Below are 25,873 nucleotides of genomic sequence, written 5' to 3'. Positions count from 1 at the left end.
CTCATTCTGGCAAACAGATCTGTAAGAAACTGCAAAAGCCAAGTCTAAAATGAAGTTAATTTTATGTAAAAGATCAGTTATCAAACTTTCAGCAGAATTCAGAAAGAATTCAAAAGTTTGTATCATCCAATATCTTTCTTTTGCCAGTTTGCTCAGTGAATTCTGAGTTCTATTGTAAAAAAATAAAAATAAAAACAAAAATAAAAACAAAAACAAAAACAAAAACAAATAAATAGAATGGTTGAAGAAAAATCAGAAGTGTAAGAAATATAGTATGCCCCTTAAATGAGCTTGATTCAAATTAATTTAACAGTTCTATTGTAGTTAGTCTGTAGATGCTATTTTCAAGCTACACCAAAACTTTTAAGTTTCTAGTCCATGGTATGTAGCAATTGCCATTCAAAACCGTTCACCATTTCACCAGATGTATTTCATACAGTATTCAGTTTGTTACAATGGCCAAAAGTAAATACTTCTGAAGTGGAAGGCGCCTCTAACGGAAGAATATGTCAGCCCTCAGTTCTTGGCTTTTCATTATGTGAAACTGACAAGCATGAAGTTTACAATTTACAAACAAACAAACTGACTAACTAAGAACCTGTGGTATTTTTCTCCAAAATAAATTAAAAGAGAGAGCAGGATAAAAAATTTGAGATATTTCACATATGAATTCCTTTGCATTTATTTGTAGAGCATACTGTCCCATCAGAGCGTCTACAACAGCCACCTCTGAAAGGAGATGATTTTAGCCTTGAAATCCCATTCAGTCTCTATTCTTGTTGCTGAAACAGTCATACTAAAATCTGATTGTGACAATATGGACATTTATACAGAATAAACTAGCCTGTAACCACTACACATATTTGAAAAAGTACACTGAACCACAAAGACTTCATGTGTGGCTAATAAGATTAGAATCAGATTAGGAACAGAAAATTCTAGTCCCTTTATTCATGTCATTTTACCATCATAATTTCCGTTACATTGAAAACATTATCAAAGTTTTTGGAACAATCTGAAGTTTTTAAAGCTTTTTTTCCTAAGAAACAAAATTACCTTCAGCATGGCCATATTTAATTCATCTTTACAGTCAACGAGCTGCACCATTGTGCTTCTTTGTTCCTGTTGTCTTGAAGTCTTATCAGCATTAACTGTCAAATGCATTTCAAATGAAATTTCAGATAACAGAAGCAGAATCAAAGCATTTTCAGAAATTTGAAGAATATGCCCTTTTTTTCTCTATTTCAATAACAAAATAAGTCAGCAAAACTGGAACGCAGCTGTAATAATATTAGCTATATTGGCTAAAATGCCTGGAAAAATCTTATAGTTTAATATTTCAAAAAAAGACTGATATGTTCAGCAACATCTAATCTGAATATTTTTTAAAATATGACAGTTTAATGCATATGCAGTTATTAAAAGTGAAAAAAACTATGCTTGAAAAGTTGCAGAATACATCCACTTTTCCACCACCCTTATAATTACCTTTTACATTTGAGGCTTTAACTCCACTTGGCTCGTTATCAGCAGAATAGATGTGTTTTTCCACTTTTTCAGGTATAGTATTTATTGTGTCAGATAGGCAAATGATGAAATGCATTTTGGCTAAGGTTAATTTATTCATAATTTGTTGGTTGCACAGTGGCAGCATTGTTAAAGACAGACTCCAATTAAATATGTCTTCCAGTACCTACAAGAAAGTTAATAATTGGTACTATTTGAAATGACATATCTTACACTTTGTTGAGGGCACATTCTGCTTCTATGTTTATCAACAATTAACATGAGTAATATTAGTAATATGATCTTAGTCATTAGTTGATGTTTTCCTTCCCAAACTTAATTCACTCCCCAGCAGCACTTGCTACAGGTGCAATGATCCATTTTCCCATAGAAGGTGCATCTATTCCTCTATGTGAGTTCTTGTTTTCTACATTGTTCATAGTGCTCTTTTAGCTAGGGTAAAGCAAAAAATATGGAGGTAAATGTGCAGTTCATAAATCATAACTCAAAGGAAGCTCTGCTGCTACAGTTGACCCTAACTAGAAAGATGAGGCAAGGAAAAAAAAAATGTTATTCATTACAACATCCTTCCTTTATCTTGAGTTTACTATTCTCACTTAAGATTAATAAATTTAGAAGCTGAAAGTCTATACAGCTTTGCAAAATCATGAGGGGACAAATAAGAACTCCATACAGAATTTGAAGTGTTCAAATCAAAACTTCGAAATAAAGCACAACTTCACAAAATAAATCTGAAACAAGTGAAATCAAAAGTTGTCAAAATAGACATCTCATTTCTGTCTTCTAATATCAACTGTTGTAGGAAACACAACCATACTGTAAATAAAAGGGATGAAAGTGGAAGGGAAAAGTGTTTTTTTTTTTCTTCTACTTCAACAGTTTGTCTTTATGGTACAGCTTCTTTTCCTCATTCTGCTAACATTTACCTCTATGGGCTCAATGGATCTGTGACAAACAAGTGAAAGAAAACAATTAAAATGAAAAAAAAAATCTGGATGAACATGTAATTTTAATTAAAAAGAGAAATGACTATTGATTAACTGGTTTACAGATTCACCTCCTTTCTTCTTTTTTTTTTTTTTTTTTTTTTTTTTCAAAAATGGACTTCAGCCCCAATCTGAGTTAGAACAAACCTACAAAGACAGCTCTGATAGAAATTAAAAGGCCAGATGACTGATGCTCTTGGTATTTTAACAGAATGAAAAACAGAAACTACATATCACGATGAAACATCAATAATTCTACCAGTATGCTTTGCACAGACAAGGCACAGATTTGTACAAATACCATTCCCGTCTGAAAAAAGGCGATAATGAAAGTTGCCTCTCCCTTAAGAGGTCAGTCATAACAATTAAAATTTATGAAATGGTAAACTGTTGAGAATAATGTTTTCTATTTACTGCTTTTTGCTAATAAGATTTATTTTCTGAACCAAATAATCTCTAACTGATGCCAGTGAAATAAACCTTTATGTATAGAATGCAAATTTTAGTATATTCAAGATTATTTTTTTACCTGTAAATTTGTAACAGTCAAGAGAGATTTTGAGGAGTCAAATCTCTGTAAGGCCTGTAAAAATGGACAAAAAAAAAAAAAGTGCTTAATATGAGTATAAAATAAGCAAGTTAGCAGAGCAGTAGAAAAGCATAGCGCATTTCCAACAATACTTTGAGGGCTCTGAAAATACCAGCAATTACTTGGCTTCTATGGGCTTTACATTTCTGAACAATAACCTTAGACCCAGATCTATCCCTGCAACTCCTATGCCATTCACCATGACTCTTCAATTTGAATCAAGCTAAGAAAAAGGCAGAGGAGTTAACCAAAAAAAATCCTCTTCCAAATTCTGGGAACTCTACAGCCACCAACTACCAGTTGTGTTTCATGTTCTTTACACTTCTGAGTCCCAAACCTAACTCCAGACTTAGCACATGCCTCCACTGCTATTCAGCAGCACACAGAACTGTGAATGGAATGAAAGAAAGCACTACAGGTCAAAATGAACTTGAGACTTCAACATTCCCTTGAGGGCTATAAAAACAACAGATATTCTTTGGGTTATATGTGCTTCAATTTTCTGAACCCTAACCCTAATTCCAATCCCTGCTCAAAAACCCTTTACCTTTTCACCAGGAGACAAATCTGTCTACTGAGAGGAAAGAAAAGGTAGACTTAAAAATCATTTCCAGTCTTCATCCTGAGAGCTCTGTACATAACTGTCAGTGGTATTCTATTTTTTATTAATTCTTTTATTAACTCCAATGACAGATATAACCCTATACCATCTCTGTCATTCCCTGGAAAGTGGGTCCTTCTCCTCATTCTGAGAGCTGTACAAAAGTCCAGCAAGCACACATCTTCTATTTGTGTCACACCTTAGCCAAAGCCCAAATGGTGAACCTTCTCTGCTGTTTACCCAAACATTCATCTGTGAACCCCATTAGGTGGGATTCATTAAATCACGTGACAAAATTGACCAGACCTCATCCTAACTCTATGAGCTCTTCAGACAATACTCAAATTCAGAAAAAGACTTAAAGATGTATTTTAACCTCACTAGCATCAGTAAGGATTAAATGCATTCCTTAATGTACCAATGAAGAGAGAGATTGTAGAATCACCTCTCCAGTGAGGATGCTAACTCATTAAGGCTCAACTTTGTGAAAACGTAATGAAGCTTGTACTATAAGGAAAAGCATTAGATTTCAGGTTCTTATCTTCCCCTGAAGTTAGTAGGAAAGTGACACTGGCGAGTTAAAAAATCAGACTGTTTGCTAACTATTTTCATTTTATTTTTTAATATATTCATTTTTAATATTTTACATTTTAATATTTTACTTTTGTAACATTTAGGATTTTTCTGAGATTGTGTAATGACTTGCAGATTCGGCGTATTTGCAGTTACATGAAGAGAACTGAGTGTTATGGTTCAGTCAAATTATACTTTATTGGTGTTTACCTTTATTTGTTCAGTCTTTCTGTACCCTGCTGGTATTTTCCATGGAATTCTTTCTCCACAGTTAAGCAAAGACAGTTCATGAAAGGCCTCTGTAAAAAATCCTATATCTGTAAGTACTTTGATCTGTGAAAAAAATAACAGAGGCTTTGGTTTAAAACAAACAAACAACAAAAAATAGTTAATCTTTTTGCTCAAAATATAGTATATTTAAAGGTAATTTTCAAGGAGATTTGGCTACTGGAATAGTACATGGATGGAGAATGTTCTTCAATGGAAAGAAATTTTTACATTTTTTACTGAGTAAGTGAAATCTTAAAGATGAGTCTTTAAACAAATGAGGAGGGTAAAAGAACAACCCACCACATTCTTCAGAAACATGCTCCTGACAGAGGAAAAGATCTTAATTCATCTGGTTAGAACTCTGAGTGACAGTCCAAGATCAGCCCCCTTATCAAAATCAGTTTCACAGATGTTGCTCATCTTAGTCTCATGCCACTCAGATATTCTTCCTAATCTATATCAGCATTTCCTGGAAATATCTAAAACCAGTAATACTTCAACTCTTACTACAAGTTAGATTCTTTTGAAAAAGAAAACAAAAAGGGATTATGAAAGATAAGAAAAAAAGTGAAAACACTAGTGAAATGATAAAAGTCTGTTCCAGAAGTCTGACAACGTGGTTTCACCAGGATGATGACAACAGATCTGGAAGTGAACATTATGAACAAATAGATTATGTTTTGCACAGTGGAAGAAGATAAAAAATATCAAGTAATGAGTACGGATCTAAATACAGAAAAATCTTTAATAATCATATCTTTAATGTTAATATCTGTTAAATGGAAAGTAGAAAGAAATGACGGAAGTATTTAACACTCACTGTAAAACACCAGCAATAACACTATCTAAATAATTCTACATCCTACAAAAATTAAGAATATAAATATTTGCAGTTAGCAAAATAAATTGTAGAATAGAACAAGTTACTAAGAAACACTAAGGATCAGCTGAACTTTAAAGCAATGCTTTTCATAGTAGTGATATATGTAGAAACATTAAATCAACTGCATTTAACAAAGAGGTAAAACATTTATTTCAAATACAACATGTAGTGATAAAAAGAAAGGTTCTTTGATTACCTTGAAGATTCTTCCTTCAATGCATTTAGCTGGGTCCTTACAAATCTCAGAAACAAAGTATTGGTATAATGTGAACAATGGTAAAATCTGTAGGAAAATATTAGGTCATCTAGTTATAAATGGCATAAAGCTTACAATTATAGAAATGTACTTTGCCATTATAGATCACAAATACATTGGTAATAAAGGAATACTGCTTTCACTTCCACATGGCAGAATTAACACCACTATTTCTCTTACACTCTATGAAGGATGAACCTTTTATGAAGTTCTTCAGCTGACTAAAGCTAACCCCTAATTCCTTAGTACTATCTTATATACAGATACAAAAAGTAGAATGCAAAGTTTCTCCAAAATTATTCTCTTGGTTCAAGTCTGTGTTTTTTTTTGGTTTGGTTGTTTGGCTGTTGTTTTTTTTTTTGTGTGTGTGTGTGTTTGTAAGAGTGTAAAGATCCTGATAACAGGGGGTTCTAAAACTGCCTGCATTTTGATTCCGTAACTTTTTCTGTATAAGTAACAAAACAATAAAATGTTGTGAGCTTTAAAAAATAAACACAATGAAGTCTAGTAATTGTCTAAGTGAAATGATACCAGTTGTAAAATAAACTGGATGCTGATGAGACTTATTGACAAATTAATTTACTTTCATTTCAAATTGAATACTTTTGTAGAAAGAACTACATGAATGTTAAAAATAAATAAATAAAACTTTCTATCAAACACACACTGTATTTATTATCATTGAAGATTTCAGAAAAAAAAAAAAAAAGAAAAAAAGATTATTTTCTAACAGATATATTTGCTTATTCAAACTTAAAGAACTTCCAAATTTTAATTATTGTTCAGCTTTTACATTTTTCTTCACTTTATAATGTCCCTGAGCTTGGAAAACACTAACAGCACTGTTAGTTTCTTTGTCAAATGCACTTTCAGTTTTTCATAAAGTAGCTTCAGAATTTGCATTACAAAAGCTTCAGGCAAATATTTTAATTGTACCCAAACAGTTTCCAAATGCAGTTTGAAGTGCTTCTTCAAAATGAGGCTCTGAAGTATTTTATTTTTTTAAATAAAAGTTTAATCCTGATGTATTTTGATTTGTGTCAAATCTTCTTAGTGCCCACCATCCAAAACCTTCAAACACATTAAATATTCAGTGGAAATGAAGCTCTCATCCTGCTGAAACTGTTGTTGCTTTGACCATGATCTATGGCCCAGATCTATATTCTGCTAGTGCAAGTGCAAAAGGAATCAAAAATGTGCATGCCGTGTGAAGCAAGCAGTCAAATTAAATGTCCCTGCCTCCAGGTAACTGTCTGCTCCTTGATCTCACTCAATCTCCCATAGTGAGGGCAGTTAGCCAGAACTTAGTAACAAAGTGAACTCTGGTAAAGTAGGATGGAAAGAAGCAACTACCAGAGATAAAACAGACGTTTAGCCTGAAGTTCCAGAAGAAATCAATCAAACAAATGGCTTACTGACAAAAACAGGAGTAAGAACTTGCTGCTTCCTCCTCTCTAACCTCTCTCCTATCTTCACCCCCTAATCTTTCCTTACTCTTTTGCTGCCAGCCACATGATCTTCTCCCCTCCCTTGCACTGTCTCTGACACTTGCAGGACCTTTGCCTAAGTGATTTCTTCTCATTAAAGCAGTAGAAAACTATCTACCTCTTTTGCTGCAAAATTTTGTGTCAAGTCAGGAGTTTATTTACAGAGATATCAAATAATTACCTGATATGATGTAAGAAAATCTGTTGGAGCATACAGGTGCAAACAGGAATAGATGTAGAATTGCACCTTTTCGATACTAGTAAGTTTTTCAATCTATTTATTCCAACGTATGCATCTTTGCAAGAAGTTGGATTAAACTGGAAGTGGCCAGTCATTAAATGGAAGCAATGGCCACATAATCAATGTAAGAGGGCAACTGTGAAAACAGTCCGTACTGAGTAATCAGAGAATGTGAGCAAGGTGCCACAGAACCTAACCATACAGGTATTTTACTAGAGCTTCCGTGGTTTGTCATAAATATATCCAATACAATAATGTAATAATTACAATATCATAAACTAATACTTACTGTTAAATTTTGTTTTGCACAGTGTAGTTCGAACATAAGGAAATTCAGACTTGCAACTACAGTAGAGACATCAGCTCTGTAGCGATCAGAGAACAAATCTATTCCAGGAATGAGCATATTAATTTCATATTGTGCAAAGTCACAATCAGATGTGGGGTGTGGAAGAGAAGCTCTAAACAGGGTCTGAAAATAATAATTAACTGCATGTAAAAAGAAGTGTAGGCATTTAAGAAACACTAAAGACCTCTGACTCTTTAGACTTATAAATGACTTATAAATGAAACTCAGTTAATGACAAAGTATCCAGCTGTTTCAGGACAACACATGAAAAATACTTTTACTAAAATGATCACTGCTTTATGTGTGAACTTTATGGTGAGGGAAAAAAAAAAAAAAAAAAAAAAAGCTGTAACTAGTCTATGGACAGCATTTCATGGTACTGCAAAACTGAGAAACTGATCTAGGTGCAGAAAAATAATCATAAATCAACCAGTACTCCCCAGGTAATGTGAAATCTTCCTAAGAGGCCAATCGCATTTCTCTCAGATTCCAAGCCAAAACATTTCAAATAAATCTCTGGAAGCACTGGGAAAAAAAAAAAAAAAAAAAAAAAAAAAAAAAAAAAAAAAAAAAAAAAAAACTAATAATAAATTGCTAGGGATTCTTACAAAGATTTCTTAGATTAATTCTTAGGAAAAGCCTCTGATCAGCACACAGAAAGAATTTAATAATTTATTTAAGCATCTCCATAGTCAAGGAAAACGTAGACAAAAAATGCATAATCTTTTTTTTATTTTTATTTATTTTATTTTGTTATTTTTTCCATAAACTAAGAGCAGTAGTTTGATTTTACTAATCCTTAAATACTTTTTGAGTAATCACCTCAATCGTGACTTCTGGGAGAGACTTCTGGCCTCTTTAAGGCCAATTAGAGGCTAGTTCAGCCTTTAACAGATTGCATATAAAGTCATTCTGAGTACAGTATTTCAAACTGTACATACATGGAAATTTCATCTAAAATGCCTAAACTAAGTGAAGCATGTACTGTTATCCTCCTGAATAAATAAATATATATAATGTAAATGTAAATAATGTATAATGTAAAAATTGTAGGCAGCAAGCCTTGCCACTACTTCTCTGCCACATAACCTGACCCTACCATACTAACAAAGGCTAGTTCAGCCTTTAACTAGGTCAGCTAGTGCATCTTCAGTGATATAATTTAAAATGGACGTGAACTTTAAGGAAGGAACTTAAATATTCCTCCCTTATAAAGGGAGGAAAACTAACATTGTCTATTGTCTTCCTATTGTCTATATGAAGGATATTCCTTCCCAATTGCGTTTATCATATCATAATTAGCAATGATATGCTAGACATACTCAGATCTGAGATATTAACAAGTCTAAAGTCAATAAGAGAGGTGGAATTTAAATAAGGTTATAAAAGAGCTTTCCAAATCACAGAACAAATTATAGGCTTGAACTTGGCAAGGTTCAGTGACAGTAATTGATTACATTTTTCAAGACTTTCACCCTGCAAGGTGCTCCTATCCCAATTAATATCAGACCCACTTCAGTCAAGTCACAATTATTTCTACCTTTATACAGCTGCAACAAACTGTTACTACTATTTCTGTCAAAAGGAGGAATCAAAATTGTTCAGGTTTGTACCACCTGCAGTTAAAGAGCTAGAAGCTAACCAAAATTCTCCTTTGCCTCTGTTTCTTCAGCTTGTTCTCCCTTTGCTGAAATTAACAAGGTTTTAAATGCAGCCAAACAGGTCAAAGAATCACAATTGTGGCTGGCACAAGATATTAGAAAGTGACACTGGTTTGTTTGGAAGTCAACTAACTTCCTATTACTGCATTGGGATGAGTTAGTATTGACCCCAGTGGAGTCTAACTGACAGAATACTGGTTCTTTTTCCAATATCACATTTGGTACTGATATCTTAAAACTTCCCTTTAGAAGTAAACTGAAACTCTTCTTTTTCATCCATAGTTTGTTTCTGAAAGTTTTCAAATTTAATTTTAATAGGCTTATTTTCTTTGTAAATTAAAATAAATAATTTTGACTACCCTCATTTTTAGAGCAAACTTCTTATGCAATTGATATTTTAGAAATATAATTTTCAATGCTAAACAAAATACCAAAAAAAATCCTTTTGTAAAGAGTCTATTCTACTGATTGAAAATTTCTGACAATCTGTGAAGACTTTGTACAGATCAATGACAGCATCCATCTATTGTTGATGCCATCCACCTCTTCCTGAGCAGAAAACTTCAAGAGAAGAAAAATACATTTGACTGCCAAATATTTTAGTTATCTTCACTTTTCAGTATTTCATTATTTCTCAGAGACTCGCCTCTCATTGAAGTGATAATTTTTAGGCTTTAGTACAGGAATAATGTTAAAAAACAGAATAAATACATCTAATCTAATGTGCATAAATTGTCAACTACCTCTGATCTCCAGGTTTCCTTCAGTCAATCAAAGTGAGAAAAGAAATATTTTAATAGAGGGTTATTGTGATTTAAATATTAGAAGCAATTTGTCATTTGTGAATTCTAACTGAAATCGTATACGTACCTTAAAGAGTATAGCAGAAAAATAGCAGTGTTTAGTTCTTAATCTCATATTCGATGTTGTTATATACCTAAAGTACAACAGATTGTAAGAAATATGAACGTGTCCATCAATGTAAATTATTCAAACTTTTTTTTTTTTATCTCGTATAATAATGATACTAACAGTCTAGATGTTTTCCACATTGGAAAACAGCTGCCTGTTTTGTAGACAGGTGTTCTGCCATGTCATCCAAGCAATCATTTGACCTAAGGCATACCCAGACAAAGGGAGTTGTCTAGATTCCCTTTGAAGTTAAGGGAGAGAAACAGGCAATTTAAGAGAAAAAAATAATCTCATCCAAAACTAGAAAGATAAAGCAGGTCTAGAAACTCAGAGTGTGTTTCTTTCCATAAAGCCTAACATATCCAGCACATGGGCTTTCACATGGTAGCTGTCTACCTAGATTAAACGAATCCGACAAACTATCTCACCGTCATGGTATTAGGATATTCCTCTGATTTATAATATTCAAAATCTTTAATACAATTTCAGTCCTTTAATCTGCATCTTACAGTCTGAGAATAAATTGCTCTAGAAACTGCAACTAAAGGGAAGGATGTCTAACAGCCCAAGTTGGGTTGAGTAAAAAAGATCTGCTTCAGCAAGAAGCTGAGAGGATTGCTTCCTCCAGATCCCTATGAAGAGTTGGAATGGACATAATAGTAATAAAGGCACAGTGCAGCAAATATGTGCCAGAAGCACCTTTAAAAGTGGCTAAGGATTGGGTCTTGCCTAACTGAACCTTAGGTTGCACCACAGCTCAGAATGAGAAGAGCACAAACGTGGTTTAGAATCAACTTGAACTCACTCCTTTTCCTCTTGAGGGCTAATTCTGAGCTGCACAACGTCATTTCATGCTGAAATACCCATGTTAATGCTTTCAAAGGTACTTCACTTTACAGATATTTTACAGTGTTATTAATAGGCCCTGTTTCCCAGCTAATGTAGTTTACACAGATGAAGCTCTGCCTTTTCATGGTATAATGTTTCTAAGGTCACTTAGAATTGGCATGGATATTTCTAAGTTTTATATTTTGTACATTTTATATAGTGTACGATATATTGAGAAACAGCTTAGAATTACATCCTTAGTGCTTTACCAGCAGTCAAGCACTACTGTACTGAAATATTTATTGATGGTAGACTTTCATACAGTAATTCAAATTTCATTTAGTTGTAATTCACCAGAAAATGAGTACTTTAGGCAGTAAATCTGTCCTTAGGATACATTAATATTTAATATGTGCAATGACTTGGGAGATGTGATATTTCAATTGAAAATCAATAAGACTGTAAAATCCTTGTGCTTATGACTTTTTATCATTTTGTTTTATTTCAATGATCTCTCCATATGAAATACAGCTGCAATTACGATCGAAGAGCACGCCAGAAAAGGGAACAAATACTGTTCGCCAAAAAAGCAACTTTCTTCCTGAAAGGAAAAATTCCTCTTGTTTTGCTGAGTCTTTTCTATAGCAACTCTTTAGTGTTTTAAATTAATTTCAAGTTGCTTAATGTTCTGGATAAGTAGTTCTTTTGAAAGAAATGTGTATATAAATATATATATATGCAAAATATTTTTTTAAAAAAGTACTTACTGAGCTATCTTAGCCACTAAAACTGCTGCATGTAAACATCCCCAAATTCCTGCCTGAGAAATAAATTTCTGACTAATATCAGTAGATCTTCCAACTGCAAAGTAGTCTTTAGCATTTTTTGGAAAACCTAACTCTTGCCAGTTGTTAAGAGCATCAGCAATGTTGAGTGTTTCATCAAGGGCTTGACACCAATATTTAAAAGCAGCTCTGTAACACATAAAAAAAAAACATACTCATCATATTGCTGACATTTTCCAAAGTGAAAGATAAGACTGGCTTCATTTTACCTTCATTGCCTGATATATAAATAATTCTGATTAAGTCAAAAACTGAAATACAGTTTCTAAGCACACAAAGATACCTTTGTGATACTTTGGTGGTCAACACGTTCATTCAGACTTTTACTAAGATTAAATTGTCAGGAGATAAATATTACTTCCTAAAAACATATAGAGATGCTTAATCTTATAATTAGCTAGCAAAGAAAGATGAACTATTTACAGAGAAAAATCTATCAAAATATAGCTAAGAGTGAGAGAAAGAAAAGTTATATGGACCTGAAAACAGCACAAGAATTTATAAAACTGTTCAAGTGTGTAAGAATGACAATCAAATAATGAAACCCTGCTCTTTTAAATTCCAGTAACAGTGTACCTTTTGTTTCCAGCATAAAAGTGAAGATTTCCAAGTTCATGTAAAGCCTGAACCTTGAGGTCTCTCTGGCTGTTTTTTTCAAGGATTCCTGTTATATATTATTTCATCAATGAGAGAAAATATTGTCACATCATTAAGTTAGTTACTGAATCTTGAACAAATTTTGCATGAAAAGTAGACACGCACTGTCATGTTATTCAGTGCATGAATATCACAGAAAGATTTAATAGGCTTGCATATTTTGCCTTCAAATGTACAATTGCTTATTCCTACTAACTCAAAAGACAAGAGTATTATGTATTTACAATTTTTGTATTATTAAATTTTAATTAATTAATTTCTATATATTGTATTGTTAAATTTTTGTATTATTGTTTTCTCAGACTGAGAAAACATTCTCAGGCTGAGCTTTAAATATATGAGTAAAGCCATACTAGAAAGGTAAGACGGACACCAAGTAACTGGGTTCTCATACTCAGATGCACAGAACATGAAAGGCCTATTTCCTAGAAAAAATAAATAAATAAATAAAAATGTCATGGAATTAAAATGATTCCCTTAAGCATTACAGATTTTTAATTTGGAATTAATCAGCATAACACAACTGAAGTAATGCTTGTTCATAAGAAGAGAGAACTGTAGATGTGATGAACCAACTAGTATCTTGTTTAGGATCTAATGCAGATTTTCAGAATTAAGAGAGAAGGTTGTGTATTTCTGGAGACTACTTTTCAGACAATTATAATTGACAGAGGGAAATAACACCAGAACAAACACCGAGCACAGATAGGTAGAGTGACATTACACATTAACTGTAAACAGAAATTAATTAAAAAAACAATTACCAATTGTTTGTTCATAGGAAGAGACAATTACTGGAAACTGTGACTGTGGTATTGGTTTACTCTCAACCACACTGGAGAAATTAAATTTTTCTTGAGAAAGGTCATGTGGTATTGGTAGAAATATCAGTTCAGCTCCCTCTTTAAATTCCAGCTTTCTATTTGGAGAGATTTGACTTGTTGCTCTTCCAATATTTTCTAGATCAGAAAAACAATTTATGTGACCAGGTCAAAAAAAGTATTCTATTATTACCAGCACCACAAATATTTCCACACCAAATGTGGTGTATTCAAACAAATATATGATTCTTTTGTGCACTAATTTAAGCTAGTTTCCTATGTTCTTACTCTGTTTGCATGTCTCCTAATCAAACTCACTGGTGAGCACAAACAAATAAAAATATGTAGCCAGTTAGAGAAAATAAGTTGGTAAGAGCTGCCGGTCAATCCACTATTGAAGGTTTGGCTTAAGAAAGACAAGTGATACAGTTACACAAAAAAATATATATATATATAATCCAACCAAGAGACAGAAATCATCAGAAATCAGGCTTACAGTTTGCAGTTAAAGAGTTTCATATATAATTTTATATTCTGTGTTTTTTTCTAATTCTCAGTAACAACTGAAACCTGATTTAGAAAAGAAAGGGAAAGGGGGAAGGGAAAAGGGGAGGGGAAGGGGAAGGGAAGGGAAGGGAGAGTGGGGGGGAAGGGGAAGGGGAAGGGGAAGGGGAAGGGGAAGGGGAAGGGGAAGGGGAAGGGGAAGGGGAAGGGGAAGGGGAAGGGGAAGGGGAAGGGGAAGGGGAAGGGGAAGGGGAAGGGGAAGGGGAAGGGGAAGGGGAAGGGGAAGGGGAAGGGGAAGGGGAAGGGAAAAAAAAATCTTTTACTATTTTAACTGTATATATGCTTCATACATGCTTCATTTTGAGCAACATGATTTACTGGGAGGTGTCCCTGCCCATGGCAGGGGTGGTTGGAACTATATGATTTCTATGGTCCCTTCCAACACAAACCATTCTATGATTCTATGATTCATTAAGTGAGAAACACTTCAATGAAGTACTCACCTTGTGTGTGTGCAAGAAATAATGAAAGTAGTTTTCTACTGTGTCTCAGTGCTCTGCTGTGAAATTTAGATTTTTTTAGAGTTTCCCTAAAACATTTCAATGTATCATTCACATCAAGAGGTACATAAACTAGATGTTTTGCTTGACTGCTACCTGAAATAAATTAACAATTATGGAGAACAAATTTGCATTATATAAACACATATTTTTAGTTTTAAAAAATGTAAAACTAAAATATATTAATGCAATTGTCACTTTTGTTTCCCCATTCAAACATGAATTAAAGAAAAATCATTAACAATCAGGAACAACACTTCTGAGCAGTTTTATCTTTTTCAGTGTTACATTTTGGTTGTTACATGAAACCTATTTTCTCTGAATTCTATCTGCCCTGACCATGCATCAGGTCAGCTTACTACTTTGATTCTGGTGTCTTAGGTCTGGGAACAAACCTTTAACTACAACTGTTGGTCCTATTTACTACAATTCCTGTAGTTTCTACATACCAAACCATCATGCTCTGGAACACATAATATTATCTAGTCTTACATACAGAATTATTTACCATTTAATGACTTTCCTTAGTTGAATTCCACACAAAGTCTTGTGCACAATGCCTTGATGCTTCTGTGATAGGAGAAACTATGCTTCTATTAATGACTAAAACACTTTAACCCCAATTGGAAAGAACAACATCTATGGGTAAAAAAAAGTGTTCTGTCACCTTACACTTCCTTTCAGCTTTTGTACTGATTCTATCATTAATAGTGCAAGTTCACATTAACTTCTGTGTGTGTTGGTGGGTATCCAACAATACACACAGAAAACTGAGCCAAGATCACCAAGCTCACTCAATTTACTGTAGGTCTGGATGACAACTGCTCTTCTCTGCTTTCAGATACAGTTTGAATATATTTGGAGAGATCTTCACAACATTATTATCCATCCAAAATATCAAGAATAATAATTTGAAAACAAAACTGATCTTATATTAAAATAAACCACTTATAGGAATGGTGGAAGACCTACAATAAGAAGGAAAACCAAAACCAAAAAATCCTGTAGGAAAAAAAATAAAAAGGTTTAGGGAGAAAAGAGAACTCATGATACTAAAATGAGTTCTGACCTGTATAATCATTTTTAATCTCAGGGTAGGCAATGCATCCAGGAAAGACCAGTACACTAGCAGCATGGGCAACAGGCAGCTGTAGGTTCCACCCTATGTAGTCTCTGCAACTCATCTAAAAAGCAAGTTTTGTTTCGTGATCATTGAACAATATTCAGAAAAAAATAAAATATTTAATGTTTATAGTTAAGTATTGAAACACACAGTCACATGACAAAATAAAAGAGGACTAATTTACAAAGACACTGATGTCCTGTTGTTAGTACCCAGGTCAATAAATGTGAAATATTCACAACACCTTAGTATTGGATATATCATATAAATGCTCAGATGTGAAATTATATATCTCAATTTGGGATAAAAGTTGGAAAATATAAGTAATTTATATTAATGAACTAAACTTGTCTCACTTATGGTGTTTGCTGTAATCATGAGCAACTCACTGACGTTCAGCAAATACTCCTCCGTTCTTTGTCTGGACAAATGCTTGCAAAGAACCTGTATGTGTAAGTGTGCAGGTATGCCTAAAGAACACACTGCCTGTAAAACACAGTGTCATGCAGAATAAGGACATGCAAAATAGTTTTAAGCAAATAACAGAAGCAGTCTAACCCTGTCAGAAAGGAAAATTTCCAGACAGTGCTTATCATCTAGTTGTGCTAATGTAGACACATCACTTCATGAGCAAAGAAACAATTCAGAGAAAGTTCGAGTCTCTCTGAATGGCATTGCATTGTGAAACATAGTCACACCTTCCTAATTTCTAACTCGATGCTGTCTTTTCTGAATAATCTTTATTTGCTATTAGTTGATATTAGTTTTCATTCTGTAAGTTAAGATGTCTTTCAAAACTATATTGCTCTTCCACGTTACTCAGATCATAGTGGTGTAGAATTAGACAATATCCCAGGTTGGAAGGTACCCACAAGGATCATCAAGTCCAATACCTGGTTCCACACAGGACCACCCAAAAATCAGACAATATGTCTAAGAGCATTGTCCAAAGACTTCTTGAACTCCAGCAGGCTTAGTGCCATGACCAAGTGGCTTCCCTAGGGAGCCTGTTCCAATACCCAACTACCCTTTCGGTGAAGAACCTTTTCCCTGTCACAGCTTCATGCCATTCCTTCAGGTCCTATTGCTGGTCACCAGAGAGAAGAGATCGGCACCTGCCCCTCCACTCTCCATTCTGAGGAAGCTGTAGGCCACCCTGAGGCCTTCTCTCAGTCTTCTCCTCCCTAGGCTGACCAACCAAGTGACCTCAGCAGCTCCTCATATGTCTTGCCCTCTGGACCTGAAGGGCTACCATCTTCATAGCACTCCTTCAGATGCTCTCTGATAGTTTTATGTCCTTCTTATAGCCTAAAAACACACACAGTATTCGAGTCAAGGCTGCACCAGTGCAGAGCAGAGCAGGACAATCACCTCCCTCAACTGGCAAGCAATGCTTGATGCACTCCAGGGTACAGACAGCTCTTTTGGTTTCCAGGACACACTGGTGACTTACATTCAACTTGCCATCAAACTGAACCTCCAAATCCCTTTCTGTGGGGTTGCTTTCCAGCCTTGTGTCCCCCAGTCCGCACATATAGCCAGGGTTGTCCCTTCCCAGATGCAGAATCCAGCACTTGTTCTTGTTAAACTTCACACTGTTGGTGATCGTCCAGCCCTCTAATTTGTCAAGATCTCTCAGCAAGGCCGCTCCACCCTCGACAGCATCAACAGCTCCTCTCAATTTAGTATCATCTGCAAACTTAGTATACCTTCAAGTACTACATCCTAGTAATTTATGAAAACACTAAAGAGGACTGGCACTAAAACGGAGCCCGGGGGAACTGCACTAGTTACTGCCTGCCAGCCTGAAGTAACCCCTTTAACTATAACCCTTTGAGCCCAACCCATCAGCCAGTTGTTCACCCACCATATTATGTACTTTTATCTAGAAGGATACCATGAGAAACAGTATCAAAAGTTTTGCTGAGATGCAGTAAGATTACATCAACTAGCTTCCTTTGGTCAACAATATTGGCAACCTTGTCATAAAAGGAAATTAGTTAATTAAACAGGCCTTTCCCCTCATGAGCCCATGTTGGCTGACCACTGACTATGTTGTCTTTCAAGTGTTTTTCAATAACTTCTGCAAGAACATTGTGGTTTGTTGGTGGTATGTGGTGCCTTTTTTTATACAAAGAACTATATTCTGAATGGTGAGGCCTGAGAGAAGTCAGTAGGAAACAGCTCCCCAAAAGACATGACACAGCCTTGCAAGCATTATGTAGCAGTATGTTGTCTCTAGGTAAGGCAGTGTTTCCTGAACCCCAACCAAGTTCAGAACAATACTGTCTTGGAGCTCTAAAACCCATTTTCCCCTCCTCCTTCAAGTTCTGTGTATATATTAGCTAATAGAAACATATCAAAAATTTCAACCATACCACTGACTAGAAAAACATTTTAGAAATAAACATTAGGCTAAAAAAAAAAAAAAAAAAAAAATCCTAGTTTTTAATAGCTAATCCCATGGAAAAAAAAAATCCAGTGGGAATATCAGCTTACTAAAGATATAAAGCCTTAACTTCCAGTGAGCAGCTGTTTTTCTTTGGTGATAATCAAGTTCTTAAAGTTTTTCACTGGTGTTGCTAGTGTTTGGATTAATTCAATCTGATTAATTTTGGTCAGCATCAAGAACTAACGTGAAATTAGATTTAGGCTTATAATATGGAATGAGTACACAATGCATGGAAGAAATGTTCTCTGGGTCATCAAGTCCAGACCTCTCCTGTTGCTGGAATCATGTCAGATAAGCCCTTTCGTGCCTTCAATCAATTATTTTCATTAAATTATTCTCATAATTTATGAACATTATGGAAAACCACATTAATCTAATCAGTGAACATACTTCTCTACGTTTAGTTCACATTTAGAGTCAGTATCCAAAAAAGAAATTTGAAGTTCACCTTATTTGCATTATCAGATAGATACTTTATGAAATTAGATTCATGGCTCTCTGGGCTACTGAATTGCTGTTTTCTTTCCAGGAGCTGCCTCTGAGCATACACCAGCAGCGGAATCACCTGTTCTATATATCTCTCACTGAAAAAAAAGAAGCAAAGTAACAATGAATTAATTTATTAATTAATCAAAATAACAGTATATTTAACATTATAATACTGCTTTTTAGTATTTGTTAAAGTTGTTGTAACTTACTGTGTAAATATGTTAAATTGTACAGCTATGTGTACAAGTGCTTCCCATTTCTTCATTTGATACAACAACTCTATTGTTTTAAAAACCAGATTACATATCCATTTCAAGTCAACTACATTCACATCATCCAGGGGAGACTGTGGATGGAGATTTGAACCACCATTCTCATCAGTAATACCTCCTAAACAACTGGGAATGCAGAAGTTGCCTTCAGGATCCACAATCTACAGTGAAGAAACATTATTCTACCTGTTACTGACAAATTTGTTTTTAGAAGAAATCAAATTATATAGAAAATACAGTGCTTGTCTAAAAACTTGTTACAAAAAATAACCTGGAGATATCAGAACATAACACAAGAGAAAGAAAATTATCTCTACAGAGAAGACATGATAATAAAGAATATATCATCTCGGTATTTTTACCTTAAGAGAATCGGTTGCTTGCAGTTCAGTTATCATATCAATGATCATGTCTGATGCCAAATAAAATGGCAACCAGATGGTGTTCCTAAGAAACTCCTTTGTAATGGGAAATGCATCCATATGGGAATGGGAATGTTTAGCAATTGACTGGGATTCTTGAGTATAGTTCCAAAGTTCTCGGCAAGCGTTTTGAAGCAATGTCCAGTGGCCACCACGGTGAGCAAGAACCTATGTATATCATTCAGAATAGAGTTATACTTTGAAAATACAGAAATTAAAAGCTCCATTCTTTTATTGAGAAGGTAGAAGTAAACTTTCAAAATTAGAATCAACAAATCATCTTTAATAACAGATTGCTTAATATTTCAATTTATATAAGGCATTGTAAAAACTTAATTTGGAAATTTTCATAGACACACTAATTTATAATTGATTTAAATTGTTGCTTCTGGTGTGAGAAAAAGAAAAATTAATTCACACCACCTAAAAATAAATTTTTACTTGGTTTTAGGTGGTTTTATGGGAAGAGTAGTCAGACTGCTTTTCCTTTCGGTCGTTGGTCTTTCTGTCGACACTACTGACGCATCCACAAAAAACAATAAAGGGAAAAGTAAATCTGCAAGTATTTTGAGAAATATTTAACAAAAAAATGTGAAGGAAAGTTATAAAGACTAAATTAAAAATAAAACACAGTTTAATTATTATATATTTGATTGAGATATGCATTATGATAGGTAACATGTCTGACATTTGACACATTGTGCTTGAACATTTTGCAGAAGATAAGAAATCATTGTTTTTTCCCTGGGGAAAAAAAAAAAAAAAAAGTATGTTTGTGTTTTGTTTTTGTTTTTGTTTTTTTTTCCTTAGGATTTTTTATGTAAAAAGTTTTGCAATAAGGTGTTTAGTAGTAAATACAGTGTTTAATAAGAAAACGTATATTACCACTGCTCTTCTTAAATGAAGAAAGATTTTTGTAAAATGATCCAATAAAATGGTATTTGATGGAAACTGGCTGCATTCTCTGCGGGACTGTGAGATGGATATTTCCATATCATATGTCATTTGAGTTTGAGGAGTACATGTTCCACTCAATTTACTGATGTGCTCAGAAGATCTATCTGTATCTGAAGACAAAACATTCACTGGTTAAAAATGAGTTAAAGTTTTCCAAAACATAAAATAGATAATATTATCAGTCAGCTAGGATTTTCCTGTGCCAGCTAAATACTTAAATGTTAGGAAATGCCAAAGTTAGGGTTATCATATTCAGAAGGTTATGATATTTAAAATGTAAGATGCTTTTACTTAAGATGAGGAAGAAGCAGGAATACAAAAAAAGTTTAAGCAAAATAATAATATGTACCAAATAGTTTTTCAGCCTCACAGCCAAAACACAACCATCCTAGAAGTTATCAAGTTTTAGGAAGAAGTCACCATGAGGCAAGCTCCCAAGAACCTTTCTGAAACCAAGTTCTCTTTATAGAAAAAGTTAGGAAAAAGTTTTGTGACAAATTCTGTGGTATGCATAGAATTGCTTCATTATTTTATTCAACATCAACTGCCCTCAAAGGGGAAACATAAAGGTTCATGGTGGTGGGATACCATAATATTTGAACTATAGGTTTCATGGTAGAATTTCACAATAAACAATGTTTGATGTCCAGGGCAAACTGCATACTTCAATGAAATTCTTTCACTCAAAATTGCTGAAACAGCTAGGATGTAATAAGCAGGATTAATATTAGTTTTCAGAAACATTCAGTTCCCAAGGCTTGTAAACATAAAGAAATACAAAAGAGTATGAATACAAGTAGGCTGTTGCAAAGAGAACCTGTGAGTTCACCAGCTAGTTTTGTCATAACTCCTTGGAAAAGGCAGAGGCTGGTTGATTCCTACCTAACAAAGGAATGATATGAGAATTTTGCTCTCTACAGCTCTGACAAGAATGTATTCCTTGAAGTGCTTTTGAAAATACCAAACTTTTGATTTTCTCTTGAACTTACAGTGGTTAGGCAGACTAATATGTGTTGACTTGTGTATTATCACTGTCTGAAGTAATCAAAGTCCTATATTTCACGATTAGCTGCAAACAGGGGCCACCCTTCAGATCCTTTTGAAACCTCAAAGGATGTTACTGAAAACAGCTGGGATAACAGATAGAATGGTAAAACATGAAAGATAAATTTGAAGAAAAAAGGTGCAAGGTAAAAAAGGATCCTGAAGTAGCTTCTGCCTCGGGAAACACTGTGGAGCATGCAATGCAGAAGGACACCTAAACTATTTTACTTTCATAGATAATAATAAAATTCCATCTATAATTTTGAGAATGACTTACAGAATGACCCAGGAAATTATTGGGCAGTTAGGAAATCTAAAGAAAATTATGGAGCAGTTAACAACCACAGAAATTGATAAAAATTCTAATTGCATTTAGAATAATATGGAATGTTACCAAATTAATAGGTATAGCAAGTACGGTTTCTGCAAACTAAAAGCCAGTATCACTAAATTATTAGAGTTTATAAACTTAGAATGAAGAATCATCACTTGATAAAAATATTTATCAACACAATAAATAATGGTCAGAGTTATTATAAAGGTCTCATTATTGACTATGACTTATGCTATAATAGGTATGTCAAAAAAGAGAAAATACAGGAAACACTTTTGAAATCCAGAAACCCAATCTCCTCTTTAAACGTGCAGGAGTGATTTTCCAATGGTAATGTGCAAAAATAATGATGCAAGTCAGGATGAAAGTTAAGAGAAAGAAAAAGGTACGTTTAAACTGATTCAATTTGTATACCCATTAAAAGTTCTTACAAGTTTGTTTTTTGGTCAGTCCTGAAGGTGACTTTTTAAGGAGAAAAGGAGTTGGTGTTCTTCTGTTATTCTCTACAGATTCTCCCATCACTACAGTTCCAGAATTATTTAAGGAGAATATTTCAGGATCCAGAATATTGTAACTGCAGAATGGAAGAAAAAGGAAGGGGGGGGGGGTGGAGAGGGGAGGGAAGAGAGAGAAAGAGAGAGAGAGAGAACTTTCATATACACATATAAAATTCAGTCTCTCAAAAGTGAGTTTTCATTATTTTTCAAAACTTCCATTATATTTCAAAACTTTCAAAAGATATAAAATCTGACCAGTCAAGTAAGCAACCAAAAGTGTGCATGTCACCTGCCCTATGACTGAAGACAAAATGTAGTACACTGTATATTCATTTGCATGTGGAAGTTGAGTTGGTCATACGACAAACTGACTGTTGATACTGTGGTTCAAATCTTTGCATTAATGGCAATAATATAGTGATCTACTTTAATAGCAATCATTTTAGGAGAAATTTCTTCTCAGAAAGAGTAGCCAGGCATTGGAACAGATTACCCAGGGAGCTGGTGGAGTCACCGTCCTTGGGGGTGTTTAAGAAAAGGCTGGATGTGATACTTAGGGACATGGTTTCGTGGGTAATATTGGTGGTAGGGGGATGGTTGAACCAGATGATCATTTGTCAAGTTGGTCTTTGCCAACCTTAATGATTCTATGATTTATAATACAGTAAAATATACCTGTCCTGATACTGTGAACCACAAATTCCAATGTTATATTGCTCTTCCAGTTTCTTTTTAAATAAGTGGTAGTGTGCAATTGCCAGATAAATATTCATCTGAGACCTCCAGGGCATCTCTTCAAGGCATATTTGATGAAACTTCTTTCGGTTTAAGTAATTACTAACAATTGGTTTCAGCAGTACCACTAAGGTGCGATGAGCTACTTTTCTCAATTCTTCCTTGTGTTTCCTATAACAAAATATTTGCAGAACAAAAAATTAAACTGTGTTTTCTCAGAGCTCTAGAAAATCAAATCATGATAAAGATACACAAGTACCCCCTTACATATCCACAGACTTGTATTAACTTCAGAAGGATATGTCATGTTTCTAGCAAAATGATTTTTGCTTCAGTCAAGAAAAACAATTGTGCTTTCCATCTTAAGTGCAATTAACACACACTAAATCCTTTCTTCTACTTTACAAATTTCTTCTATTTTTTTTCAAATTACTTGTATTTCCTCTTTTTGAAGATACATAACAATACTGTAATCGAACCACATCATTTTGATAAACTGATCCCTTTATCATTCAAAAATATTTTTCTGCTTGTTTTCAGCCTTTAAAATGTGGACAGAACTGCATACTGTATACAATACTGATTCTTTTATACAGCAATAATATTATGTATTATGCAAATGAGCATCTGAAATAGCAAAAAGCGCAGGATAGGTTAGATATCCCTTCCCTTGCATTGAAATACATGAAAATCATGTTAATGAAGTTTTCTTTTTCTGTGGAGGGCAAAAAACAGACAGTTCAGGTACAAGTTTAGAAGATCATGTACAGAAAACTTTTTCAGAGATCTTTGTTTAAAATACTTCTAGAATCCATTATGTGATTGCTTATATTCATATATTTTCTAGCTTTCTAGTTGTTAACTGCTGGAAGTGTAAGTGACTAAAGCACCAGTTAATGAATACTATTAATTCCTTTAGTTCAGAATGTACTGTTATTGCTAAGTTAGTTAAATGCATATAATTATGAGCCAAAAGACGGGGTTTCATTTCTTGCTATCAAGGAATGGTTTTCTGAAAGTTACTGAACAGATAAGCCAAAAAGACTAGCAGAAGGATGATAAAAATTGATACAGCAACAAATAAATATTCTTTATTAGATTCCTAACAACTAAGCTCCCCAAGATAGTTTGAAAAGCATTATAATACACAGATTAACACAGCTTTTCTTCTGTAATAAATTAACATGCTCAAGCTAACACAACTGAAACACACTCTTTGATTATTAATACAAAGACCTTAAGATCTCCTACAGTTATTCTCTGAAATAGCGATGAGATAGATTTTGTTCTGTAGACTGGAAGCCAATTTTATACCAAGCTTAAGTAGAAAACTGATTGAACTTTGCACAAATTCATCCGTTTCACGGGAAAAAAAAAAAAAAAAAAAAAAGTTAAAATATACACTTAACTGTAAACTAGATTTCAGACAAAATGCTTTGGTTCTGTAAATCAATTTGACAACTTGCATTCGTTTACCTTTGTGCTTCTGGAGATTTCATTATGTCTGGATGTTTCACAAGGTACTGTTTAAGAGTCTGTCTTTTTCTAATAGGGCTCAACGTTTCTTGTCTTTGTTTCTTCACAGCTGATGCCTCTGTTTTTTTTAAAGCTGAGGTCTCCACATTCTTTAAAAACAATCTTTCATGACAATCTAAAATACACTTCAAATATTTATTTATACCTATATTATCAATTACTTGAGGTATACAGCAGTTTGGATTATGCAGGAATGGAACAGAACAGCAAATAAATTCTGGAACTGTTTGTCAAAATATGTCAGAAAAAGAAATATTTAAATTTCCAGAAAGCAGTTTTTCTAGAAGGGATATGTCAAATGGCTGACACTAGGAAGCAAGCTATTGTTTCATATACTATTGGTTTCTGTCTCAAAAATAATTACTTTTTTTCACTATTGTTATAAATAGTAAAAATCTGCAATGCAAAACCAGAAAGAAAAGTCTTTCCCACATCTATCTCAGATGCTAGAAGTATTACAGCATTACTTAAGGGTTATGAGGGAGAAAACTCTTCCTCAAAAACAATACAAATCCATTAAGATTATTCTTATGTGGGAATAAAAGCACAAATACATTTTAGAAGAATTCTAAACAAATAGCCTTTATTGTGCAATTAGAATGTCTGCAGAGGAAACAATTACTCATGAAAAAGTCTAAGTACAATATATTGCATAAAAAGGCCTAAACTGATCTCCTTTTCTTAATGTGATGATACCCAAGGCATACATATTTGTTTTTCTAAAGGGAGCATATGAAAGCTCTCATTGATTTTGGAATTCATTACTCCAACTTATCTCAAATACCTCACAACAGTTGGTCTTTCACATAAATCCAGTGCAAACTTTTCTTCTTGGTTTTAGGAGTGCAGAGGTTTGCAGAGTGATAGAGTTTGTATCTTGGATTTTAGCAATTACGTATGTCTTCTTTTTTATGAGATAGTTTTTAAAAAAATATTTTTGTGCTTATGGCATTGCTGCCAAGTAAAGACAAACATAACTCCTTAGAAGTAAAACTCACTTTCTGGAACTCCCCAGCTCCTCGGGTGTACTTCTTGGTGCCTTCAGGCAGAATGGGAGAACGTGATTCTGGTCTTGAAGTTCCATTGATACAGAGAAGGTGGTCATTCCTCCTGGCAAAGAAGTAATAATGATAAACTTATCATGATCATGTTAAACTCCTTTCAGAGTTAGAGGGTTTTCTTTGGGAACAGGTAGAACACGTGCAATTTGTATTTCACTAGGAGTAGTAAATTTGGCAGTTTTTCTTTCCTATCCCACTGCGTCATAATAATACAGTGAATGGCCATATTATAAAGTGGTGTCTGTGAAAAGGAAAAGTCTGGAAATTGCTGATGGTGGACAGGATCTTTGAACAGACACACTGACTTCTCAGCTTCAAGGGAGAAGTCTCCATGTACAACACAGTCTCAATACAACAGTTTCTAAGCTATATAAACTTTCTGTGTTCAAGGAAATTCTGCA

The 25,873-nt window shown here is 34.0% G+C and overlaps 1 protein-coding gene across 2 annotated transcripts in view; it reads right to left on the bottom strand.

Annotated features, from left to right (window-relative positions):
- The window catches only part of CFAP54 (cilia and flagella associated protein 54), a 109,276-nt gene that overhangs the window by 30,900 nt on the left and 52,503 nt on the right, over positions 1-25,873 (bottom strand). Inside the window, exons 32-51 of one of the 2 annotated variants that reach the window (XM_084506419.1) lie at positions 25,410-25,521; positions 24,352-24,500; positions 22,816-23,046; positions 22,075-22,217; positions 20,194-20,375; positions 19,249-19,476; positions 18,824-19,047; positions 18,574-18,709; positions 15,620-15,734; positions 14,494-14,646; positions 13,430-13,624; positions 12,585-12,672; positions 11,931-12,137; positions 10,294-10,360; positions 7,703-7,885; positions 5,626-5,712; positions 4,487-4,609; positions 3,043-3,096; positions 1,489-1,693; positions 1,057-1,151 (exon numbers count right to left, since the gene is read on the bottom strand). In XM_084506419.1, coding sequence (XP_084362545.1) covers positions 1,057-1,151; positions 1,489-1,693; positions 3,043-3,096; positions 4,487-4,609; positions 5,626-5,712; positions 7,703-7,885; positions 10,294-10,360; positions 11,931-12,137; positions 12,585-12,672; positions 13,430-13,624; positions 14,494-14,646; positions 15,620-15,734; positions 18,574-18,709; positions 18,824-19,047; positions 19,249-19,476; positions 20,194-20,375; positions 22,075-22,217; positions 22,816-23,046; positions 24,352-24,500; positions 25,410-25,521 — 2,977 coding nt within the window. Of the gene's footprint in view, positions 1-1,056; positions 1,152-1,488; positions 1,694-3,042; positions 3,097-4,486; positions 4,610-5,625; positions 5,713-7,702; positions 7,886-10,293; positions 10,361-11,930; positions 12,138-12,584; positions 12,673-13,429; positions 13,625-14,493; positions 14,647-15,619; positions 15,735-18,573; positions 18,710-18,823; positions 19,048-19,248; positions 19,477-20,193; positions 20,376-22,074; positions 22,218-22,815; positions 23,047-24,351; positions 24,537-25,409; positions 25,522-25,873 lie in introns of both variants that reach the window. The other variant, XM_084506420.1, reaches the window with a different exon arrangement.

Source organism: Aythya ferina (genome assembly GCF_964211825.1).
Source record: "Aythya ferina genome assembly, chromosome: 1".
NCBI lineage: Eukaryota > Metazoa > Chordata > Aves > Anseriformes > Anatidae > Aythya > Aythya ferina.
Note: the sequence above shows the minus strand (reverse complement) of the source record. Positions and strands in the feature narration are given on the sequence as shown.